Source organism: Pyrenophora tritici-repentis, chromosome 1, assembly GCF_003171515.1.
Source record: "Pyrenophora tritici-repentis strain M4 chromosome 1, whole genome shotgun sequence".
NCBI lineage: Eukaryota > Fungi > Ascomycota > Dothideomycetes > Pleosporales > Pleosporaceae > Pyrenophora > Pyrenophora tritici-repentis.
The window spans coordinates 8,326,413-8,349,534 of record NC_089390.1 but is presented as its reverse complement, the minus strand read 5'-3'; the positions used below and the strand labels follow the sequence as shown (position 1 = coordinate 8,349,534).

General features: G+C 51.6%; 12 protein-coding genes across 12 annotated transcripts; 4 read left to right on the top strand and 8 right to left on the bottom strand.

The window, feature by feature from the left end:
* Positions 1-223: 223 nt before the first annotated feature.
* Positions 224-1,483, bottom strand: PtrM4_032190 (EzrA multi-domain protein; the record flags this gene model as incomplete). Its single annotated transcript, XM_066103999.1, has 2 exons — positions 224-469; positions 665-1,483. 2 exons carry the CDS (start codon positions 1,481-1,483, stop codon positions 224-226), a joined length of 1,065 nt encoding a protein of 354 aa, XP_065966201.1.
* A 780-nt stretch (positions 1,484-2,263) lies between these two features.
* PtrM4_032180 (UBX domain protein) lies at positions 2,264-3,913 on the bottom strand (the record flags this gene model as incomplete). The annotated part of the gene is made up of 1 exon (XM_001939056.1): positions 2,264-3,913. One exon carries the CDS (start codon positions 3,911-3,913, stop codon positions 2,264-2,266), a length of 1,650 nt encoding a protein of 549 aa, XP_001939091.1.
* A 727-nt stretch (positions 3,914-4,640) lies between these two features.
* Positions 4,641-5,762, top strand: PtrM4_032170 (Thioredoxin domain-containing protein; the record flags this gene model as incomplete). The annotated part of the gene is made up of 3 exons (XM_001939055.1): positions 4,641-4,719; positions 4,786-4,933; positions 4,985-5,762. The coding sequence occupies 3 exons, from the start codon at positions 4,641-4,643 to the stop codon at positions 5,760-5,762; spliced, it is 1,005 nt and encodes a 334-aa protein (XP_001939090.1).
* A 656-nt stretch (positions 5,763-6,418) lies between these two features.
* PtrM4_032160 (60S ribosomal protein eL36) lies at positions 6,419-6,986 on the bottom strand (the record flags this gene model as incomplete). Its single annotated transcript, XM_001939054.2, has 4 exons — positions 6,419-6,499; positions 6,585-6,666; positions 6,743-6,842; positions 6,929-6,986. The coding sequence occupies 4 exons, from the start codon at positions 6,984-6,986 to the stop codon at positions 6,419-6,421; spliced, it is 321 nt and encodes a 106-aa protein (XP_001939089.1).
* A 352-nt stretch (positions 6,987-7,338) lies between these two features.
* On the bottom strand, positions 7,339-7,983 carry PtrM4_032150 (uncharacterized protein; the record flags this gene model as incomplete). The annotated part of the gene is made up of 1 exon (XM_001939053.1): positions 7,339-7,983. One exon carries the CDS (start codon positions 7,981-7,983, stop codon positions 7,339-7,341), a length of 645 nt encoding a protein of 214 aa, XP_001939088.1.
* Positions 7,984-8,163: 180 nt separating this feature from the next.
* Positions 8,164-9,537, bottom strand: PtrM4_032140 (uncharacterized protein; the record flags this gene model as incomplete). Its single annotated transcript, XM_001939052.2, has 3 exons — positions 8,164-8,443; positions 8,498-9,152; positions 9,207-9,537. 3 exons carry the CDS (start codon positions 9,535-9,537, stop codon positions 8,164-8,166), a joined length of 1,266 nt encoding a protein of 421 aa, XP_001939087.2.
* Positions 9,538-10,479: 942 nt separating this feature from the next.
* Positions 10,480-11,499, top strand: PtrM4_032130 (putative thioesterase family protein; the record flags this gene model as incomplete). The annotated part of the gene is made up of 3 exons (XM_001939051.2): positions 10,480-10,570; positions 10,640-10,667; positions 10,725-11,499. The coding sequence occupies 3 exons, from the start codon at positions 10,480-10,482 to the stop codon at positions 11,497-11,499; spliced, it is 894 nt and encodes a 297-aa protein (XP_001939086.1).
* Positions 11,500-11,727: 228 nt separating this feature from the next.
* On the bottom strand, positions 11,728-12,197 carry PtrM4_032120 (uncharacterized protein; the record flags this gene model as incomplete). The annotated part of the gene is made up of 3 exons (XM_066103998.1): positions 11,728-11,784; positions 11,843-11,937; positions 12,011-12,197. The coding sequence occupies 3 exons, from the start codon at positions 12,195-12,197 to the stop codon at positions 11,728-11,730; spliced, it is 339 nt and encodes a 112-aa protein (XP_065966200.1).
* Positions 12,198-12,929: 732 nt separating this feature from the next.
* PtrM4_032110 (EXS domain-containing protein) lies at positions 12,930-14,209 on the top strand (the record flags this gene model as incomplete). The annotated part of the gene is made up of 2 exons (XM_066103997.1): positions 12,930-13,020; positions 13,074-14,209. 2 exons carry the CDS (start codon positions 12,930-12,932, stop codon positions 14,207-14,209), a joined length of 1,227 nt encoding a protein of 408 aa, XP_065966199.1.
* A 460-nt stretch (positions 14,210-14,669) lies between these two features.
* On the bottom strand, positions 14,670-15,456 carry PtrM4_032100 (RPB11, DNA-directed RNA polymerase, subunit L; the record flags this gene model as incomplete). The annotated part of the gene is made up of 3 exons (XM_066103996.1): positions 14,670-14,986; positions 15,053-15,111; positions 15,440-15,456. 3 exons carry the CDS (start codon positions 15,454-15,456, stop codon positions 14,670-14,672), a joined length of 393 nt encoding a protein of 130 aa, XP_065966198.1.
* An 826-nt stretch (positions 15,457-16,282) lies between these two features.
* Positions 16,283-16,870, bottom strand: PtrM4_032090 (uncharacterized protein; the record flags this gene model as incomplete). The annotated part of the gene is made up of 1 exon (XM_066103995.1): positions 16,283-16,870. The coding sequence occupies one exon, from the start codon at positions 16,868-16,870 to the stop codon at positions 16,283-16,285; it is 588 nt and encodes a 195-aa protein (XP_065966197.1).
* A 4,423-nt stretch (positions 16,871-21,293) lies between these two features.
* On the top strand, positions 21,294-22,873 carry PtrM4_032080 (WD40 repeat protein; the record flags this gene model as incomplete). The annotated part of the gene is made up of 2 exons (XM_066103994.1): positions 21,294-22,764; positions 22,869-22,873. 2 exons carry the CDS (start codon positions 21,294-21,296, stop codon positions 22,871-22,873), a joined length of 1,476 nt encoding a protein of 491 aa, XP_065966196.1.
* Positions 22,874-23,122: the final 249 nt, after the last annotated feature.

Below are 23,122 nucleotides of genomic sequence, written 5' to 3'. Positions count from 1 at the left end.
TCGTGTTTGGTGACCACAGTGGCTTTTTTACATGCACCCAATAGGCGTGTATGGTGACTACAGTGTCTTTTTTACACTGGTATGTCCAGTATTTTATGACACCCGGGTGGACCGCAAGGTCATCGTTAGCATGTCAAAGTGAGGAGAAGAGGCCATATTAACAAGCTTTGATTCGACCTCCGGACATGAGCACTATGGTAATTCATGCTGAATACATACATGCTTACTTGCTAGCCTGTGTCTTCGTCTCACCCTTGCGGGGTTTAGTCGTCCGGTTGCGTTCGTAGAGAACTTTTTCAAGCCGATTAACCGTCGAACGGAGCGACTGGATACGTTTGTCTTTGACGGACACGTCTTCCAAGGCCTTCTCCAGCTCGCCGACCTTGTTCTTCTGTGCCGCAATCTCCTCCCTCAACACAATATTGACCAGCTTGCGCTTTCCTAGCTTCTTCTGCAGCTTCTCATACCGCTTATCTCGGGGTTTAGTATCCGCATCCATCGCCTTCTTCTTCTTCTTCTTCTTCTTCTTCTCCAGTTCCAGTCCCAGTCCCAGTCCCAGCTCCAGCTCCAGCTCCAGCTCCCTCGCCTTCTTCTTTTCCTGCCCTAGAGCCTTCTCCAACTCTAAATCTCTCGCCTTGTTCTCCTCCAGCTCCGATTTCGTCACATTCTTCTCCTCCAACACCTTCTCTAGCTCCAACTTCGTCGTCTTCGTCTTCTCCAGCTCCATGTACAGCTTCAGCTCCATCGCCTTCAGCTCCTTCTCCCTTTCCAAGTACCCGGCTTTCAAAGTATCAATCTCATCACGAAGAACACGTGTGCTACTCTCCTTGTTCTCTAGCTCACCCTTGAGCCCCTCGATTTCCAATCGTAGCAATTCCCTCTCTGTCCTAGTGACCTCATCTCCTCCTTTTGCGCGTGCCTTTAACATATCCATCTTTTCCTTTTGAAGTTGCTCGGTCGTGAAGAAATTCTTGTAGCGCATGTCGATCTCCGTCTCCAACTTGCGTATATATTTGTCTTTAGCTTCTACATCTTGAATACTATACTGCTCGAGGCGGTCCAGCGTTTCCTTTCCAAGAGCCTGTTCGAGCACACGGCGCATTGCGGGTAGGTATCCTGGCCCGTCTTCTGGGAGGGGCACTTTGGGAAGCACAGGACGGTGAGTACTAGAGGACTCTTCGTCATCCTTGCGCGGTGGGAGCGTGTTTGTCGAGTCTTCTGTGGGTGCAGGTGTAGGGATGGTATCTGACATGTCTTCGTTGTCGTTACCCAAGTCAATGATCTGACCCAAGTATTTTTCATATGGCGGGAGATCAGTAGGTGTCGCTTGCTTTGTCGGCGTCGCTGTTTTTGGGCCCAAAACTTTGTCTCGCTTCGGCTTCGGCTTCTCTACCGTTCGCACAAAGACAACATCGTCCATGACGTCTTGGAAGGGCTGCTGGGATTCGGGAAGAACAGGCGGGGCTTTCTGCGTGCTGTCCATCGCTAGGTCGGTCGATGTTGCGGAAACGTAGGTGGGTTGCCTGCAAAGGTTGGTGGGGAAGAGTCTAGCGTTGGCGCAAACGGAGCTGAAGGCAGGAGCGGGCAGGTTATGTTATATTTGCACGGGCTTAGTTAATTACTGTGAAAGTGAAAGTGAAGGCGAAGCCGTTGTTTGCTCGTATGCTGGTGCCACTGACCCTTTACAGTGCAATATCCTCTCTTATCGCAAAGTGAAAGTGAAGGTGAAGGTGATGGTGACAGAGAGAAAAGAGCTGCGATAGCCAAAGGCAGAAGGCAAATAGATGGCGTCGAAGCCTCGCATCAACTCGCTCAAGTCCCGCACCTGATTGGGCAAGGGCTTGATAACGCAGCATCGTGTAAAGTATCACCTGGGTATCATGGAATACTTGACATACTACATAGTGTAAACACCCACTGTAGTCGTCAGACTACGCCTATTAGGTGTCTACCCACACATTCAAGTATCTTGTGACACCCAGGTGCAGGCTAGCAAGTGAGTAAAGATGTATTTGGCATAAACTACCGTAGTGCTCATACTAGTGTAAAAAGGCCACTGTAGTCGCCAGACACGCCTATCAGGCGCCTACCCACACTGTCAAGTATTTTATGTCACCCAGGTGGCCATATCCTGTTCCCATTGATCTACACAGCAGATGGATCTACGCTTCACAGCCTACCTAGTCGGATCATAAACTCCCTGGAAATGCCGCGGAAACCATAAAACGCAAAACGATCCTGACTGTAACCAAAACAAAAGAGGCTACTTCTTCTTGAACAAGCCTTTGCCCAACAGACTTTTAAGCTTGCTTTCCTTCTCCTCATTACTCATATTTGCCTTCCGCTTACCCTCAGCAACATTCTGTCCCTGTCCCTGTCCTGCCGCTGCCGACGTCTTCTCGTCGCGAACCGGCTCCTCGACCTTTAGCTCTTGCGCCTTGGCCTGCCACTCTTTTGCTAGCGTGTTTCGTGACGCCCGCGCCTCAGTACTCGCATGATCAGCCCATTGGAATGTAATAAGCTCATTATTGAAGAAGCGCAGGTCGTGGACCAACCGCTTGTCGTCTTGTGGGATAAGGACGAGACGACCCGTTGGGCCAGTGTTTTTGAGCTGAAAGGGCTCATTCTTCTTTTCTAGAAAGCTACGTACGAAGTCGTATAGACCGGCTGCGGTGTCAGACCTGTTAAAGGACATCTGGATAAGGGTACCATCAGGCATGCGTATTCGAAGAGAACCGCCTTTCGCAGCTGCCGCATCAATCTTTGCCTGGCGCTCCTTTTCTTGCTCCTCGAGCTCCTTATCGGAGAGTAGACGGGTGTTGCGTGTCTTGTTCAGCAACGCATTCTGGTGTGCTTTTGCGTGCTCAATGGTAGGGAGGTAGTCGTTTTCATTGAACGCATTGCGGGCTGCTTGTGGAGTAGAGGACTTTGGCGCAGAGAAGATCTGGACGTTGCGACTGTTCTCTGAAGGTTGCGATGCCTTGTCCACGGTTACTGACGAAGCTTGAGCTGCTGTTTCTGGCGCCGACGAAGTGGCCGAAGTTGCTGCGGCCAATGCAGCTGCGGGAGATGTATTCTCGATGCTTTCAGACGCATAATGCTCAGTCGAGACGTCTATTTCTTGCGTCGGTTGGGCAACTGGTTTGTGGTCAAGTTGCATCGGTTCTGGATCCGGCTCTTCGTTGCGCACAGTTTCGCCTGCTATAGTTTGTGTGGCGTCTGGTGCAGCCTGGGCAGGATCTGGTAATGAAGCGAGCTGATCCGAGGTTGAAGCATGTACGCCTTTGGCACCAGCAGAAGCAGGTTCGCTAGACTTGAAATACTGCGTGATTTGCGCCATGGCCTCTTCCAACGGTGTTCCACTGTTCCTATAGGACAGCTTCAACAGAGCCGATCCGCTATCAAACCCCAGTTGACTAAGCGTCTGCTGTAGCTCAACAAAGCTCGCCTGCTCCTTGTGGCCTGGCATGACGGTAATGACGGGTTGTTCGTAGTGCAATCTACCAGCACCGGACGTGCCACTCATCTCAGGCACTCCGCGCTGTGTGAAGTTGTAATTGGCCTTGTCCCCGCTTTCAAAGTGGCGTAGAATCTCCCACAACGATGTGTTGCTCGCAAACTTTTGGGTCAGGCGTACATTCTTCTCGCTCGCTGGAAGCTGTAGGGCGACGGAGATGACGGTGGGTGATCGCGAGGCTTGGACGAGTTCTAATCGGGCGCCCTGTGGCAGGTTCGCGAGCCGTATTTGTTGAGAGAGCGAGATTGGTTTGTTGTTGTACTTGAGCGTGAACTGGTCCTTGTTTAGACCAAACTTCTGGCACGCCTCGTCCCGTACCTCGGTCAAGTACTTAGTAGGCGTGGTCGGGATCTTGAAGGTCCGCGCGTACGAGTTGAAGACGACGACGTGCGACATTATGATGCGCGGAACAGTCTATAGAGGCCGTGGGCGAGGAGGAGGACAGCCGGGACGTTTGCTAGCAAGATGGCACGTGAGTACCAGCAGTTCCAATGGTGCGCTCTGCGAGTTACGTCGCTGCGTTGAACGCGGAGGACGAGAGTGGCGATGTGAAGGAGCTTTGCTTCGGCAGGGCTAAAGAAAAGGTTGTTGGTGCCTGCCATGAATGGGCGATTAGGAACACTACTCATGCAAGGCTGGCACAGGTGAAGGCTAGGAGGGGTGCTTACCACCTTCAATGCCCTGTAACCCGAGCGTCTAGTTACAGTGTTCAAGGGTGATGGGAAACGCGTGCGGATCAGTAACAGAAAACAGCTAAGCAGTATAGACTTGTTGTTTCTGGAAGCTTCGTTGTTGGTGCCTGGACAGGCTGCACATCACAACATACCCACCCGGGTATCATAAAATATACTAGACATACTAGTGTAAAAAAGCCACTGTAGTCGCCAGACACGTCTATTGGGTGCTTGCCCACACTGTCCAGTATTTTATGTCACCCAGGTGTACCGGTACATGCACACGGTCATGTCGGTGACGGAAGAGCGAGCGAGCGAACACGACCCCGCCCCCGCCAAATGCCAAATGGCTAACTAATGCTGCAAGTCCCCAAGTCGCGCCTCATTCTACTACAACAACAACAACAACAACAACAACAACAACAAAAAGCCATCTACGGTCACCAAACATGTCTGGAACAGTGGAAATCAAGTCGCCTGCTCAGCTGAGCTCACTGCTGTCATCGTCGCGCATAGTCGTGGTCAATTGTACGGAAACCCCAACCAACTGTGCAAAAAGACCCGGCCGCTCTTGCTGATGTTTGCCGCCTTCAGTCTACAACGAGGAAAACACGTCGAGCAAAGCGATTGCGCCCGTATATGACCAGTTAGCCAGTCAGCTCGCAAGACCCGGCAAAGTCACCTTCACCAAAGTCAGCACAGTGCAGCAAGCACAGATTGCACAGAGCTACAACGTCACAAAGTATGTGCCGTGATATGTCTGTTTGGACGCATTAGCCAACCATGTATACAGCACGCCCACGTTTATCATCTACAAGAACAACCAGCAAATACGCAAATACGCCGGCTCCAATCCCCAACAACTGTCCGAGGCGGTCAAGACGCTTGCAGCAGAGGCAGAAAACGACGGTAAAGGCAGCAGCGGCTTCCCTAGCGCGGGCGGCAGCGGCGATGCAAGTGGAAGCGGCGCATGGATAGGTGCCAGCTTACCACGCGGCTACACTGATGTCACCGACGCGGTAGATGCCCGCGGTCTTGACCTGCTCAATGCAGACAGCGATTTTGGCGCCGTAAAGACGCTGTTCGAGACGTCACAGCCCAGCTCGCTGACCAAGGGCAAGACCACGGCGGACGGAACAAAGGACTGGGTCGAGAGCGATGTGGACAACCAGCTCATGCTGTATGTGCCCTTCATGGCAAATCTCAAGGTGCACACCATCCATATCACGTCGTGCGTGTCGGCCGACGCAGACGATGACGAAGCGCCTGTACGACCCAAGACTATCCACATCTGGATCAACCGCCAGCACAATCTGGGATTCGAAGAGGCCGAAGATATTCCCGCCACACAGACCATCGAGCTGAAGCCTGAGGACTGGGACCAACAGACTCAGACGGCCAAGCTCGAGCTGCGCTTCGTCAAGTTTCAGAACGTCTACTCACTAGTCCTGTTCATTGCGGATGCCGAGGGTGACAGCGAGAAGACGCGCATCGACCGCATCCGCTTCATCGGCGAGACGGGAGAGAAGCGCGAAATTGGCAAGCTGGAGAAGATTGGCCACGACGACTAGGCACATCTCTGCCAATGTGTCGGTGGCGATTGGTTGCGCATGCACATTTTCACCAAAAGAGCAATCAAAGACTAGACAACACTTTCACCATGTAATGCTACATATTCATATACCCGCCTTGCTTCTACCTGTCGTGCCACTGCTGCAAACGTGAAGCAACACTGTACAACGCTCCAGTACGAACAATGTCCACGTCTCTGCTCGAGGCCTCACACAAGTACAATCAATGTGTGAAGCCTGAGCAGTCTCGTCGCCGAGCAAGACGCGTTTCAATATAAGCATTTCTCGGCCCTTACTCTGCCATTGGTAAAGGCCAAGAGTAGGAATTTGACATCCATGCTAAACAGTCACCAACATGCACACCTCACGCACGCAACCCATCATGCACTTGCACCTGCACCTGCACATGCTTCGGCGTGAACCAATCGTCACATTTCATCATTTTGAGTGACACTGCTTAGGTACGTTTAGGAACCATCATTGTCCATTGCCATACTCCGATAATCGTGCCATGCTCTTTGTGGTATGACGTGACGTTCCGAGATTGTGTCGAGCCGCCCGTTATGAAAAGAGACCGAACACCTAGGACAAAATCGGAAAGTAAGTCGCTCGTTCGTTCGCCATATTGCTTCATCCACCGTGTTGCATGAAACCGTTTAGTGACCCGCGCGCCTCGACTCGGCGATAACCTTGGTCATCTCGTCGACCTTTCTCTTTGAGCGGCCAAAGGTACCGAGCTGTCGAGTGTTAGCACATGTTCGTATAAGTATGGATCGGCCAAGGTCGTCTCAATTCCGTCGTGTACGCTGGTGGGAGACATACCCTCTTCTTCGCTAGACGACGAGCACGCTTGTCCTTGGAGTTTCGGAGCAATTCGATGATGCGCTTCTCGTATGGGGCAAGACTGTACACGTCGTTAGTACCTCGTCGACGAGCCCTTGCGCAGCTTGCGTCATGAGCAGCTACAGAGGCAAACATACCCAGCAACCTCCTTGGTGATCTCACGGACAAAGGCGGTGCGCTTCGACAGGAAACCCTTCCTCCTCGAGATCCTGGGAGCGGGGGTCCTTGGGGTGACCTCTGTTCGCCAGATTAGCTTCTAATGCATCTTTTCGCAGTCGTAGCGATTCATGTCGAACGCAAGCATGGGAGCGGCAAAGACATACTGTGGCCGGCGTTAAGGCCGATGATGAGGCCAGACTTCTGCTTGACTTCCTTCGGCATCGTGACGGTCGTGATGTTGTCGATTGTCGATGGGTTCAATGCAGCGGTTTTCGCGAGGGTAATTTTGGCTCGGCTGTGCGGTGATGCCAAGCCGCTAGCTGTCAGCAGCACAGACCAGCAACCCCGACTGGACTCAATCTTCCTCCAAAACTTTTAGGTAGTTTGTATTTTCATGTATCGTACAATGCCCTTCCTGGACCAAATTATCCATCGTGATTGACCGCAGCCTTGCTTCCCGTTTGATCTACCCCATGTGATCATGCCAAAGGAAAAGAAAATCCACAAGAATCATAACCACACCTTTTGCACCCAATTTCTTCAACCTCCCTCCACCGAACAGCCTTGGACAACTTCAACCCTCATCCTCAATCTTAACTACACTGCTCTTGGCATACCACACCTTCTCTGTTAGTTTGTTGTCAAAAGCCTTGGCTCCATAGATGGACAGACACCCATCCGTGTCAAACCCCCATCCCAAGTCTCCCCTCCTTACGCTGTATAACTCAAGGAACTCTGGGTTCGCAACTCCCTCTACTGTCTCTGACTCCACAAATGTTCTCTTTGACAAGTCTACGTTTGTGTTGTCGAGGAAGTATCGCAGTAGTGTCGCGTTTGCCGTGCTTAAATCGACTATGTTTGTGATGGCCATGGTAGTTTGGAATTCAATCGACTTTGATCGTATGCGTGTGCTGGTAATTATGCAGTAAGTCTGATGATGTTTTGGCATGGTACCGGTCTGGAGGGCGAACATGTGACTGTAAAAGGATGCTTGGCAAGCTTGCTGGAGGCGCTCGCATAGTGCAACTGGAAAGCCGTTGAGCTTGGGGTGGACAGTAACACAAACTTGGAGTAGCGAGTCTTCTTCCTTTTGCGTCTGATTTCTGACTACGGGTTTGAAAGGCTTGTGGACCCTTTTCTCCCCTATGATCTCGAGATCAATGACTTCGGCTTTGCGCTTCTGTACAAGACTGCGGGATTTAGGCATCTCATCTCCCATGTTGACGTGGAAATGGGGTTTTCCTATGCTCGTTTGATCAAGACAATGGTTGGTGGGTCAAGAGATATTGAAAATAGGGAGGCAATGTGAAGAAGCTATGATTGCTCAAAAACGAACAAATCACCTGATTGATGGAGAGATGGTGGGTCTGATATAACATATGGCACAGGTAAAGGCAGCTCATAGTTTTGACTTCTCTTTCGCGTTGCCAGCTTCCTCCTCCTGCGCCTTTACCTTGAGCAGCCGCCTAAGAATTTTCCCACTGATAGATTTCGGAATCTCATCTACCCACCTTACTCCACCTCGTAGTCTCTTGTGGTGAGCGACCTTGGTACTTAGCCAGTCTATGATTTCCTTGGCATCCTGATCCGTCTTGCCAAGGCCATCTGCGGGTACAACATATGCCCTAGGAAGCTCTGATGCTTCGTCGGCGCTGTACACGCCAATCACCGCCACATCGCTGCGAAAATAGCAATTAGAAATCGCTTCATAGATTTATTATCATGCGACTTACTTGATCTTTGGGTGGGAGATCAAAATACCCTCGAGCTCTGCCGGAGGTACCTGGAAACCCTTATACTTGATGAGTTCCTTGACACGGTCTGTAATGAAGAAGTTTCCATCTTTGTCTTGGTATCCTACATCCCCAGTTTTGAAGTAGCCATCCGCTGTCTTTGCATGTGCAGTGCCATCTGGGTTATTGAGGTATCCCTTGAAGACATTCGGGCCTTTGATCCAAAGCTCGCCTACTTCACCAATCTCCATCTCCATCTCTTCTGGGGACATATACTTTGCTGTCTGGTAGGGCAGAAGCGTGCCAACGGAACCTATGGTCTTGTCCCAGTCTTCCCAGGGCTGAGTGTGCGTGGTCGGACTTGTCTCGGATAGACCGTATCCTTGCTTGACGGGGATCTTCAGTCGGCCATAGACTGCATCCACAAGCTCGCGAGTAAGGGGAGCAGCGCCAGAGTTCATCATTCGAACAGTGCTTAGATCATACTTTGAGACCAGAGGATGCTTGCTTAGTAGAAGAACAATCGGTGGTACGACATAGGCGAATGTGATCTTAAGTTCCTGAATGAATCTGCAAAAGTGGTCGAGATCAAACTTTGGCATCACGACAAGCTGCAAACCTGAGTATAAGCTTTGGTGAATAAGGCACGTAAGGCCTAGTGATTGTTAGCATATATTTTCCAAACGCCACTCAACCCTCTGTAGCATACCGTATATATGAAAGAATGGCAGGAAAGCGATGAGCTTATCTCCCTCGCCTGTCGGTCCTCCAGTTGATTTCAGGTTACCACCCTCAGCAACCTTGAGCATCAACACATTCGATACAATGTTACGGTGGGTAAGCATGACACCCTTTGGATGTCCGGTGGTACCCGAGCTGTATACCAAAAAAGCTAGGTCTTCTGCTGGGTTGGTTGCCTTTGTCCTGCGATATCTCGACGTTCCAGCAGTGTTGACAATGCTTGTAAAGTGCTTCACTTTGTATGATGGGTCTTTCTGGTCTCCCATGATGATCACCCGATCAAGCGAGATCCCAGCCATCTTGGCTGCCTCCTGGGCATTCTTGATGAACGGCAACTGTGTGACCAGAGCTTTTGCGCCAGAATCTTTGAGCTGAAACGCAAGCTCATCGACTGTGTAGTTTGGATTAGCAGGCGACAATACACCACCTGCCCAATGGCATCCCCACGTTATGGCTGGGGTGTCGATACAATTGGGCGTGTACAAGGCAAGAATATCGCCCTTTTGCCATTCCCATTGCGATTTTAGTCCCTTGCCGAAACTGATTGCAGCATCTCGGACCTGAGCGTAGGTGTAGGAACGCTTAGTGTAAGGGTCAAAGTAGATGACTGCATATTATAATTAGCTCGCAATGCAATGCAGATTGCATGTATAAATGCAAGATCACCTTTGTTGTCGGGAAATTCCCTTTGCTCCGACTTCCGCTCGAAGAGGAATGCCCACTAGTATTCACACCAAAGGTCAGCAAAGCTAACAACACGCGAGCTTATTCCCGATTAGCACTCACAAGGTCCACATCTGGGATTGGTAAGCTAGGATACCGGCTGTCGGTAGGCATCTTGGCAACTGATGATGATGATGATGGATAAAAGCAGCTCACCTAAAGTGTGTCACTGGGGATGCAGAGTGAAAGAAGAGGAAGACCACAAATGATAAGACAGACAAGCTAGCTTGTAACTGACCTCGGGATACGCGTCTGTGGGTCCAGACGCCCTGGTGGCGATTGCCATGCAATTCCGTGATTTACTCCACAGAATGATGGGGGGAGGGCGTCCGAGTGACCGAGGCTGTTTCCTTTGTAGAGTTAGCGCCGTGGCCGCCTGGCGAGCTTCCGAGGTCAACGATTGTGTACCGCGTCTGGAAGATACCCAGCTGAGCTGTTCAACCACCCCGTAGCTTCAAGGACTTGGGCAATATATCCTGCGCATCTCCAAAAGGAGTTTTTTTTTAACGAGAACCAAAATGCCGGGCTGGGAAGAAGCGACGGCAGTGGAAAAGCTGTCTCCCAACACATACTCGTGCACATTACACGATGATTGGACAATCGGTAGCGGTATGTTATATCCGGTGATACATGGTAGTCATACAATAGCATCATTGATACTCTTACTAACACTATCAGTTCCGAACGGCGGCTATGTAACCGGATGGTAAGTACAGAACTGACGATGCACCCAAACACCGCTGACCTTATGCCTTCTTTTTAGCATACTCGAGGTGGTCAAAACACACTTCATGACATCGTTGGCAAAGCAAGATCAACCACATACAATAGCCCTGCATGTCGAGTTTTTACGACGAACACAGGTCGGGCCCGCAACCTTCAAGGTTGAGGATGTGAAGCTCGGGCGCCAAACTTCGATTGTGCACGTCAGCATGGAGCAAGATGGGCGTCAAGAAATCATCGCCTACGTCACAAACTCCAACATGGATGTCGAGACTGGCTTCACATTTGACACGCAATACAAGCCCTCGCCGCCGATACCCTCTGTCGATTTGGCGAAACTAGAAAAGAATGAGGATCCCACATGGGCATTGTATCCGAAGATGCCTTTTGCAAAGTTTAGAAAGGCGACTTCAAAGGTCAAATTTCACTTTCCTCGCAACGGCCAGGTTGCACGGTCTACAGCAGACGAATGGATCTGTTTCTCCGACGGTAGCAATTTCACAGACTCGTCTATTGGTTTTGTTTCAGATATGTTTCCGCAGATGGTGGAAAACTTCAGAGACAAGAACCAAGGCCCGTTCTGGTATCCGACACTCTTGCTCAATCTAGATGTTAAGAAGGCGCTGCCGCCACAGGGTGTCAAATGGCTACAGATTCGAGTCGAGATTAAGAAGGTGCAGAATGGCAGAATGGACCTGGAAGTTTGGGTGTATGATGCCTACGGGGATCTGGTCGCCTTGAGTCATCATGTGGGATTTGTGATGGATGCTAGCAGGAACACTGCGGCGAGGAGGAAGACGGATGCCAAAATGTAGACGTATATGTTGTAGATACAGGCGTTCAACAAATAAAAAGATTGTATTTTGGCAAAATTTCGAATATCCAAGTACAGCTGACCTTGTGTAAAGATGTGGAAATATACAGAAAACCAATGTGCATCACACATGTGCCAAACGCCAAGGATGTCACACATCAAATGCCCATATCTCGGAGCCCATGCAATGCCATGCTTTTGTGTATCTTGTCGATGAGAATGGTGGCGCTCATTTGCCCTTTGGGTTATTATATTGTTGCTCGTAGAACTTATCCGGCCAAACGGGCTGCACCGGCAAGTTAATACACGATCAAACCTTTGTTTTGACACGTAAATCAGCTCACCTCGCTCTGTTGACTGCTGATGTTGGCTTTGAAGTACTCTGAGTCTGGGCCCTTGTTCGGACCTAGGTGCCTTCCTTCGTTGTTCGTGGACGAACCTAGATTCCACATTAGCCAATTCCGCTGTCTAAACTTCCAGGTAGTTAGTCTGGGGATCGAAAGTACCCGTACCACGCTCGCTAGCAGCAGCAGGTTGATGCGTAGGGTGGCCACCGCCAGCAGAGAAGCGATCTTCAATGTTCTGTACGCCTTGTGTCTTGTACGGGTTCGGGAACCAGTATTGGCGCATGTAGAGGTAGTAGCCGAAGCCGGCGGCGCCGCCAGCCATGAAGATCTTGGGCACCGAGAGAGGCGACATGTCTGGTGTGTGTTTGGTGCTTCTTGACGTGTATTCGCTTGTTGTGTGGCGTCGGCGTTGGGATGAGGATGTCGAGGATGTGGATTTTGGAGAGAAGTGGAGGGAAGTTGGTTGTGTGTTTGTGACGCGAGAGACAACTAAGTCAAGGACAGGAATGTGGACAAAAGCAAATATCACAATTGCGATTATGGGCTTTGGTCTTTTGGACACGGAACTATCCACTGGCCAATGGCGTGCAACGGACAAGACTCAGCAGGCGTCACTTTGTCGTCGCGATGATCGCGTCATGGCTGCGTTCTTTAGGCAAAGCTCCCGAGCTGGCGCACAGACGGAAGATCTGCTTGTGCTCCGCCCGGAAATGCCTAGCTCGTGTCTGTCATCCATCTGTACTTGGATGAGGCTGGAGTGAGGCTGGTGTCAAAAGGCTGGCCGCTGACGTAATGCCCTGCAGCTCTGTGGTGGTGGTGTGGCTTGGAAAATTCCTAGTGTGTTTGGGCGAAATGGACACGCTATCGCGACATTTGCCATTACCCCTTGCGCCAAGCACGCGACGACAACGACAACGACAACGACCAACTTAGGAAGGAGAGGAATTGCTGGGAAGGTGCGGATTGCTAGGAAAGAGACGGATTGCTAGCAACAGGGACGACAAATCCGAAAACTTCATGATTCTGCGGCAAAGGGAAAGCTGCGACGCCGCAATAGCAACGGCACTTTACTCTCATTCAAGCAATGGACGGTGATCCTGTCGTGGAGCCAGACATTGATCGCTTCAGTCGCGTGCTCCCACTGCCATACCGCGTCGCCCTTATTGTCGTCCTGGGTATATTGCTTCCCATACTTGTTTCTTGCCTGATTTCTAACCGTACCTCACAGGCATCTGGGCATGGGGCCTTAACCTACACTATCTCAGCCTCATAAAGATAGACGTCCCTAGTCTCATCCGCTATCCCGGTCGTACCTCCCCACGTCACATACCACACCACTTCTCCTGCTACCGCATCGCAACCTTGCTCTCCATCCCTCTCGCACTGTCGTTGCTCCTGTTCTGGGCCCTCACACATGGAAGCCCCAAGGATATTGCAGGCTGGGAAATCCTCCCAAACCTATACCTCCTGGTTCTAGTGGTCGGATTCATTGTTCCACTGCCATTTGTCAGCCGCAATGGACGGTCCCGTACTCTAGCCACGCTGAAGCGCATATCCATCGGTGGCATAGCTGAAGCGCAAGACGGCAAATTCGGCGATATACTCCTCGCCGATGCACTTACTAGCTACGCAAAAGTTCTGGGCGACCTGTTTGTCTCGCTGTGCATGTTCTTCTCCTCGTCACACAGCTCGACCGGCCCGCCAAACAGAAACTGTGGCGGTGTATTCTGGGTCCCCTTTATCATTGCCGTTCCTTACATGATCCGTCTGCGCCAGTGCATAATAGAGTATTTCCGCGTGCAGAGGAGCAATAATCCTACCACTGCATCGGGCCGTGTCCACCTCGCCAACGCTCTCAAGTACTCGACCGCTTTCCCCGTCATCATCCTCAGCGCTCTGCAACGCTCACCCGATCCCTCGCGCTTGAGCGTCTCGGAAGCAACTCTCTTTCGCATGTGGCTCGTTGCCGTCGTTGTGAATTCAGGCTACAGTTTCTATTGGGATGTAGCCCGTGATTGGGACCTGACACTATTTGCTAGCGCGCGCACACGTAACAACCCAGAATATCCATGGGGATTGAGACGACATCGCTGGTTTCATGCAAAAGAGTTCTACTATGCCGCCGTCGTCGTGGATGCGCTGTTGCGATGCACATGGAGCTTGAAGCTCAGCGTGCATTTGGACCATTTCAACGATTTGGAGGGCGGCATTTTCACCATGGAGGTGCTTGAGGTGCTTAGAAGGTGGATCTGGATCTTCTTCAGAGTCGAAACTGAGTGGGTGAGGAATCATAAGGGGCCAGCGCCCGATGATATACTGCTGGGGGATGTTGGCGTGGGTAACAAGTACGATGACAGTGATTAGTTTCCGGCAGACAATTCATTCAAAGTCACCTTTCCATGTCTTGCTCCTGCCTAGTCGATGCTTTGCTCTTGCACGTTATTACCCATGATGATTGATCCCGTTGCTTGATGGCTGAATTTGGGGGTATCGTAACTACGTACAAGCAAGCAACACATGCATCCATCACAGAAGATGTCGTCATTAGCGATGCCCATGATCTACTCAACCTAAACCAACTGGGTGGCATAAAATACTTGACAGTGTGGGTAAGAACGTAATAGGCGAGCCTGGCGACTACATTGGTCTCTGTAAACTAGCATGTCAAGTATTTCATGTCACCCAGGTGTAACCGTGACGCCCAGAAGATGTGGATCAAGTTAGCCACCTTTTGATAAACGCCCCCTGTATGCCCTAACCATAAACTCCGTTACCATGTGCATGACCCTCACATGTCATGTCAGTGCGCACAGCGCCAACAAGTTTAAAAGTTGTTTTGCTCCCTCTGCAATCGTTCGGCCTCGCCCTCGCTGACAATGCGCTTTCCAAGCCACTCGGTCTGGAAGCTGTCGTTGAGTTTGGACAGCTCGGTAATGACCTCGGTGCAGGTCCTGATAACCGCCTCCTTGGGTGTAATCGAGCCATCCGTTTGCACGCGGAGTTCAAACGTAGCAAACAGTGGGTGGGGTACTTTGTAGGCGGCGAACAATATGGCTGGATTCTTTTGGAGGCGAGCCGAGAGCAGGTTGCCGAGCGTGTGGTCCTCCTTGTTGAAGGTGAAGACGGCCGTGTTCGGGACGCCTATTTGTATCGTAGGGTTAGCAGGTCTGAGGCGAGGCGACAAAGTCTTCTGGGATTTACACTTACGCGTCTCGGCCTTCTCCTCAACCTTCTGCTGGCCCTCGTCTAGCAAGAAGAGCTCGAACCTGTTTGCGGGGCCCATGTCAGCTTTGTGCGATACACGGCGGTTGTCTTTCTTATTGTCGCGCAGTCCAGAGTTGGCATTGTGCTCCACAAGCTGACCGGTCTTTAATAGAGAACGGCATGATGGGATAGCCGTGTCGCTCTTGTGGTTTGCGCATAAGTCTGGCTTGGTGACTTCACACTCGCAAAGGTATGTATACCATGCGGGCAGGCACCAGCCGTGCGCGCTGATGAGCGTATGCGTAATCCCCTTGGTCTCACCAGCTTGTGGTGCGCGTGACAATAGAGACTTGTTCTATCTGGACGTAATTTGGTAATATAGTAACATACCTGTCCGGCGCGTTCATGATGCCGCTTCTTGCTTTCTACCTGCTGTTGCACGCGTGTATAACTTGCTCGCGCGCAGGACCTGGCTGTGTAAAGGAATCGTCGCTTCGCAAACCCAACAAAGAAAGAAACGTGTCAAGTTGGTGCAGAGTCTGTTAGGGTGGGTGTGGATAGTGGTGTTGTGTAGAGTAAGTAGAGTTTGCCGAGGGAGTAAGGTGGTGCGGAGGTGAGATAGCCTCCGCCGCCTTCTTTGTCTGCACTGACCCTCGGCGACTGCTATCCCCCTGCTTAGTCACCTGCAATGTTGAATAAATCCAACACATCAACTACATTTCTCGTTTCTTATTTCCCGACGCCTAGCATGAGTGAAGGCAACTCGTTCTATCAGGCAGAAGTTCCTTAGTATATCTCTACCTCCCTACCTCGTGTTGGGCATTCATCCTAACGTGCTCATATCAAGAAACCATCACAAGAGAACATAGACATGACGGTACGAATATTTCATTCCTCGACGGCTTTGATCGAGTTCTTACTTGATACTCTAGCACAAATCACCCCAGGCAAGCTTTTTGTCTTGTTGTCAGCCATTGTTATCGTGCAGCCGATACAAACAAGAACACCTTGTTTCTGCTCCCAAACCGACGGCCCGGATTCATCCATCATACCAGCGCCACACCAACACCAACCCTCTCTCATGAGGGCGGCCGACCGCAACTACAACAAACAACGTTTTCTGCACACACGCTCGCAAGAAGAAACAACGCTAAAAGAGGAACATTAAAAGTATATACAGGCCAAGGATCATGGGTCGGCCTCGCAGAGGTTCCCAATTGCCAATCGGGGTACCTAAGACCGGTTGATCTGCGCTTGCTGCATGCCCGGACTCTGTTGCATTTGTGGGTTTTGAGGCGTAGCGCTCCGGCTCGGTGGGCGAGCATTTAGTCCCGGGCTTCCGCCTTGCTGTCTAGCCATCAGCCGCTGTTGCTGAACGAGTTGCTGTTGGTAGTTCTGTACTGCACTCGGCTGAGCAGTATTGGCTAGCCCACCATTCTGCTGAAAATATTGGTTGTTTGCCATCTGCGGGCTGGGAGAAATTCCAGAAGATCCTGCTGCTGCATTCATTGCCTGTGAACGTTGCTTAGCCAGGTATCGGGAGAGGTGGTCGGAGGCCTGTTTGGAAACTTGTTCTTGGGTCCAATCCGGATGCTGTACCTTTAATTGGTTCTGGAACTGCAAGAGCTGAGGCATGTGCCCACTGGACAACGGCCGAGAAGGTGTTTGCATGTTCCCATTGCCTTGGCTTATCCGTGGAGATCCTGCGGTGGTTGACATCCCATTCATAGCATTATTTAAGTTTCCATTCATGGCTCCGTTCAAGTTCTGGTTAGGCATGGATGCCATCATGTTTGCATTAGGAATACCGTTCATGCCCATACCCTGAGTGAGGCTACTGGCCATGTTGATCTGTTGCTGTTGCAGCTGGAATTGATGTTGCTGGCTAGCGTTGAACTGGCCCCTTTGCATAGCCATGCGCATCTGATCCGGCGGACCCATACGTGCATTCTGCATGTTGCCCTGCATCTGTGCTTGTGGAACGCCTGGTGTACCCATAGGCATGCCTGACATGCTGCCGTTGGCGAAATTGGCTTGCATTCCTTGTTGGGATTGGTGCGCCCGCGCTGCCATTGCGGGGCCGTTCTGACCCTGCGGCAAGGATGCATTAGCCATCTGCGGAGGAATATTGTTACCGGGTGTCCCGTTGCGTTGCATCTGGTTAATACCATTCGGCATTCCTGGTTGCGCTTGCATTTGAGTTTGCTGCCGCTGTGCCAACATTTGCTGCTGTAAGAAGTCAGTGGTGAGCAAACAATCAGAGAGCAACAGCATCTTACCCTAGCGATCATCTCCTGCGCCATTGCCCTTTGCTTCATTTTCTCTTCGCGTTCCCACTTGAGCCTACTGAACTCTTGCGGCGTGTGAACGTTGCTCTTCGGTGGCGCAGGCTCATGCGCTTTACGTAGCGCAGCCGCCTTCTGCGACTCGGCTTGCTTGTGTGCGGCAGATTCGCGCTTTCTAGCCAGTTTCCGCATCCCATCAATAATGGCAAGATGTCGGTTCTCCCTCCTCCTCTCCACTCGTATCGGTGTAGTTGTAGGTCTTCTTCGCGGTTGACCTGGCGTTTGTCCCTGCTGCTGTTGCTGCTGTTGCTGAGCCTGATATTGGGCGAACACTGTCTTGTTGGCTGTCTCGAGTCGACCTTGGTAAGTACGGAAGTAGTTTGTTTTCGACATCTCAGCTGGCAGACCTTCCAGTTGTACCCAGCGCTCAAAGCATTCCCACGGTGTTCGTCGGCCCGATCCGGACACAAATATCGAAGGCAATGAGAGTTGTTGTGAGACCAGAGACCAATTGAACGTATACTCCTTGACAAGTGCTCGGAGTTTTTGGTCTTCCTCCCACAACCATTGAGAAGGGGTCCGGTTTTCAAAGAAAGCAACTGAGGGCATGTTGAACTCTGTTGGTGGTCTGAATTGGTGAGCAGCTTGTAGTCGGTCCCTCACGTGTTTGTTCTCGGCATTGAACAGAGCAACGCTAGTCATCTCTGGTGGCAAGTCGTTACGGCAGAACAGTCTGCGGCCTGGAGTAGATGGCATCGAATGCTCGGCGGATGTTCCGGCTCGACTAGGGGGCGAAGATGGCTCGTCTTCCGAGTCATAATCGAACCTACTCCGCTTCTTGGGCGGCCCTCGAATTTGCGAAACAAGCTTTCCAGTAACGAATTTGGAGACTGGAAGAATAGGTGGTTCTGAGAGCGAGAAGGGATTAGTGTCGCTGGAGCCCTCGAACATGGGGTCGTAGAGCGGCAGTTCTCGAAACATAGTATCGCTGGCGGGAGTGCGGTCTATCTTCAGGACAACATCGTTGAAGCCCAAAGAAAATAGGCCCGCAGGAGGATTGGCATTGACGGGGGTAAGGACATCGTCGTCATCACCATATGACTCACTCTCCGTCTCATGCGTGCTAGAATGAACAAGATCGGGGGTAGGAGCATCGTTCATGTCCTCATCATGGCTAGCGCGCCTTGCCGTCTTCGGGATACGTGCACTGACTCGCAAGGTTGCTCGCTCTTCAGGGGAACAGCTCACGTACTCGGCACACCATTCTGCAAATGTGGCAGCGAGGGCCTTCTTCCACTTCCGCTCTTCCTTGAAATCTGTCTGCATCCATTTCATATCAAGCAGTAGCTGATCCTGATGCGTGAAGGGACGTTCAGGTTCCGCGGCCTTTTGGAGTTGCCGCAACGACCATCGGTTCGCGTTCTGCAACTGATATACACGCTTGAGGATCTTGTAGTCTTGATGCTCACGAATCATAGCGAGTGTCCCCGCAGTTGATACCGTCTTTCTTGCAGATGCGACAAGTTCCTGCAAAGGCACAGACCGTGGTGGATGATGGGCCTGATACTTGAAAAGTCCCTCAAGATAATCCCGACTCGAATCTTCTGAAGCTCCTTGGAGTGATGCGTAGTCTTCATTGTATGATTGTAACGCTTTCGAAGCCCGTGTTGGTGTCTTTTTTGCAAAAACAACCGTAGAAATTTCCCTTGATTTACGGCGTGCGGCTTTTTGTCGGGGAGGGCTCGTAGATTCTGACAAGTTGCTCGAGCGGGGAGTCAGAATGGCATTGGGGGCCGCCTTTTCTGCGATGATTTCGGAAACCGATTTTTGGCGAATTGCTCCAGAAGAGACACGGGTCGTCATTCGCTCAAGACGGGGTATTGAAGGTTGAGGTGAAGTTGATGGCTGCGTATTCTTTGTGGGTGCATCATGCATCTCAACATCGACATCAGCAGGAGGCGTCGGATGATCGGCGGCGGCCTGTGTTTGGCTGACTGTGTGTTCGGGCTTGTCGTGATCCATGTTCGGCGGTTCCGCAGCGACCGTAGTTGGTGTTGGTAATGAATCAACCGCAACGTCGTGATGGGTCCTAGACCCAGCCACTTCCTCAACTTCGGGGACTTCCGTACGCGTGCCATAGTCCAAGTCTTCTGTCAAAGTATGGGCATCTCCGCTAGGCTGCAATTCACTAAGATGGCCCTTTCCATCACGAGCCAGTCGTATTGCCTGCTCGTTTTCAATCTGCTTTTCGATATCGGGTGTTGGCGAATCTTCTTCTCGTGCTCGCGCATTCTCTCTTGCTTCGTCCATTCGCTTCTGTAGAGCACGTTCGTGGTCGTCCTTGACCTGCTGTGCAGCAGGATCGAGAACATCATCGCCGGGTAATGGAACAAGACTACGGTCCTTGTAGGATTCCGCATCAGGGCTTGTGTCGGGAGAATGATGCTGTGCATGTGGAGTCGCTTGAGAGTAGGGCCCGACGGTTGAAGACGGGGAGGATACATCGACAGGCACATTTGTGGGTGGGATCGTGAGGCGTTCGCGCTCGTCTTCTCTCCGTTCCTTCTCTGCAGCCCTCTCCAACTTCTGCTCTGTCTCCTCTAATCTAGCTTCTTGGACTTCTTGCCGTGGCAAGTGCACTACCTGCGGGGGCTTTGGCTTATTGTCTGCTGCAGGCGCGGCAACGGATGCGTCAGGAAACGCTGCAGCATCCAAGTCCTCAGTAGTTGGCGGTGCGACATGCTTGGGATCAGCGGTAGGAGCGTGGATGGCAGAGTCTTCGGAATTCGCTACTTGTTGAACGGTCGGGGCTTCTCCAGGCTGTGACTCGCTTACGACTTTTCCGACCAGTGCAGGCGAGGCAGGGTGGGACGAGGCTTTGGCGCCAGGGACAACGTTGATGGTGTCGCTTTGCAAAGATGCGTCGGCAGAGGGCAAAGCCTGGGTCGCGACAGATGGTGAGGCCGACGCGGCGCGAAGTTGATCCTCGAGGGTCGGGGTACCGACGATGGGAGCATGTGACGGCTTGGTGAATGTAGAGTTGGTAGGGGTTTGGAACGGCAGTGTAGCCGGAAGCGGAGGCTGGTTGTCGGTGACAGCCACTGGAATGGGTAGTGTTGCGTCGTTGAAGCGTCGACCTCTGTAGACGCGACTAGGTTAGTGGAATGAGCGACGACGACGATGATGACGACGACAACAACAACAATGCGACAGAGCAAAGATGGAGGACCAATGCAGGTGCCGGCGGTAGATAAGATGTCTTACTTTGTAATGTCATTTTCATCTAGAAAACGACGTTCGTCCTCGTCCGGGTCGCCGTAGACAAAGTCGTCTGCCTGGGGCTGGTGCCCGTTCAGAACGGCATTGCAGCAGCCCGTGACCTTCCAGAGCGCGCGGAGATGTCGCTCCAATGTCGAGGATGTGAGTCTGCAAACGTGATATCAGCACCACCACCACACAAGAACAAAACAAAACAAGCGATTTTTCCTTGTCGCATCGGTGCATTTGTGAGATTTAGTCGTTCAAATGGCAAAGGCGATGCATAGTTGTCGACTTGCACTTACGCGGCTTCATTTGTCTTCTCCTGGCGTAAGGTTTCCCGTAAACTGTCGAGGGACATATGAAGACGGCTGAACGGAGGCCGACATCCGTTATCCACGAGTGCCGCCGTTGTGATGAATTATGGGGGTTGTTGGTCGCGTTGGTTGATGGAAATGTCTTCTGCGATATGCTGGACTGATGCGCGGGCTTGCGAGAACGTGAGGGAAAGAGCGCCCACTTCGCTGCGCGCGCCGCATTGCAGGGTTGGGGTGATAAGCCCTGCCTAGCTTGGGCCATCCCATGAATTGGGCCAAGCGCTGCTACTCACGCCTTCCCCGTCCGGGCCTAGCTCGCTTGTCTGCATTCAAAAACTTCTGGATCTTTGGGACGAGCACTCGGCAACGGTAACGCGACAAGCCATGGCAAAGCGGAAGAGAGCAATTGCTGAGCACGTGGGCACGGGCGCGGCCAAGGCGCTGAAGAGCAAGAAAGATGAAGCTACATCCGCCCCCAGGCACGCTGCAACCCACGATATCGCGATTCACCAGAGAACAGAAGCTGCGACCAACGGGAAGGCAGCCACAAGCAAAACTACAGAAGTCAAATCCACCCAGAACAAGGGAGAAGGAGATTCCCTGCCAGACACGGCCATTATCCAGGTCGTTACTGGTTCTTACGAGCGAGTTCTTCACGGATTCGCTGCTGCCATTCCGCGCAGCCTCTTTGATGGCCAGTGCGATGATATACTTGCGCCTGAGTCTGATTGGCCCAAAGTCGATTTCACAGATACTTTTCTCTTCAACGCCCATTCATCCTCTATCCGCTGTCTTGCTCTATCTCCGCTTTCAGACAAGACGTCCAAAATCATGCTCGCAACAGGCAGCACTGACGAGCGCATAAATCTGTATTCCATCTCTACAGCGCCGCCCATAGCCTCCAAGTCCCGGCCTAAACTCCCTTCTCTCCATGGCGGATCCATCACGGAGAACCCGAAGAACAAGGAGCTTGGATCCCTGCTCCATCACTCCTCCAACATCACAGCCCTCTACTTCCCCACCAGGAGCAAACTCTTGAGCTCCGCAGAAGACAGCACAATCGCTATCACGCGGACCCGCGACTGGACTGCACTATCGACTATCAAGGCCCCAATACCCAAACCCCAAGGTCGACCCAGCGGAGACACAGCAGGTCCTGGCGAAGTTCCGTCTGGAATCAACGATTTTGCAGTGCACCCGAGCATGAAGGTCATGCTCAGCGTGGGAAAAGGCGAGAAATGTATGCGCCTGTGGAACTTGATAACAGGCAAGAAAGCTGGTGTCCTCAATTTTGACCGCACCATTCTCACAGCCGTGGGGGAAGGCCGCTTTGCTTCGGGTGAAGGCCGCCGCGTTATCTGGGATCCAGAAGGTGAAGGGTTTGCTGTAGGCTTCGAACACGGTATTGTCGTCTTCAGCATGGACTCCAAACCTAAAGTCCAAATCACGCCTATGCCGCGCACAAAACTTCACCAGATGCATTACATATCGCCCGCTTCGCGGCCCTATACGCTCTGCGTTTCTACAGAAGACGGAAGGGTCCTCTTCTACGATACAAACTCCATGCTCCCCAGCGAACCCTCAAAGGACGATAAGAAGACGCCAAAAGACAACCTTCCTGCTGCTAGACTGATCGCTCAACTCGGTGGCCCGGCTGCGGGCATGACGTCACGTGTTAAAGACTTTGAAATCATTACCCTCTCTCCGTCAATCCTTCTCATCATTACGGCCAGCAGCGACGGCACGGTGCGCTTCTGGATTCTTGACACCGCTGGACTAAAGACTGAAGACAGCAGTAAAGCGACTGGTTTCACAGCAAAGCAGGTGGGCATGCTGATCGGCTCGTATTCTACAGGTACACGCATTACGTGCCTGAAAGCTTTTAGTATGACTGGAACGCCTGACTCGGAGGAGGAAGAGGAGGATAAAGAAGAAGAGGGCGTGAGTTCTGACAGAAAGGATGACGAGACTGACGATAGTGTGTACGAAAGCACCTAGATGAAACGAAATCGAGATGTGATGGTGTGCAAGCAAGTTAATTTAGCGTATATATGAAAGATACCAGCCGATTTTGGTCCGTTTGTTTCCCGAGTCTTCGCATCATCAGCAGTGTCAGATAGGATACCACCCGGGTGTCATAAATTACCAGACATACTAGTGTAAAAAATCCATTGTTAGTCGCCAGACACGTCTATTGGATGCTGACCTACACT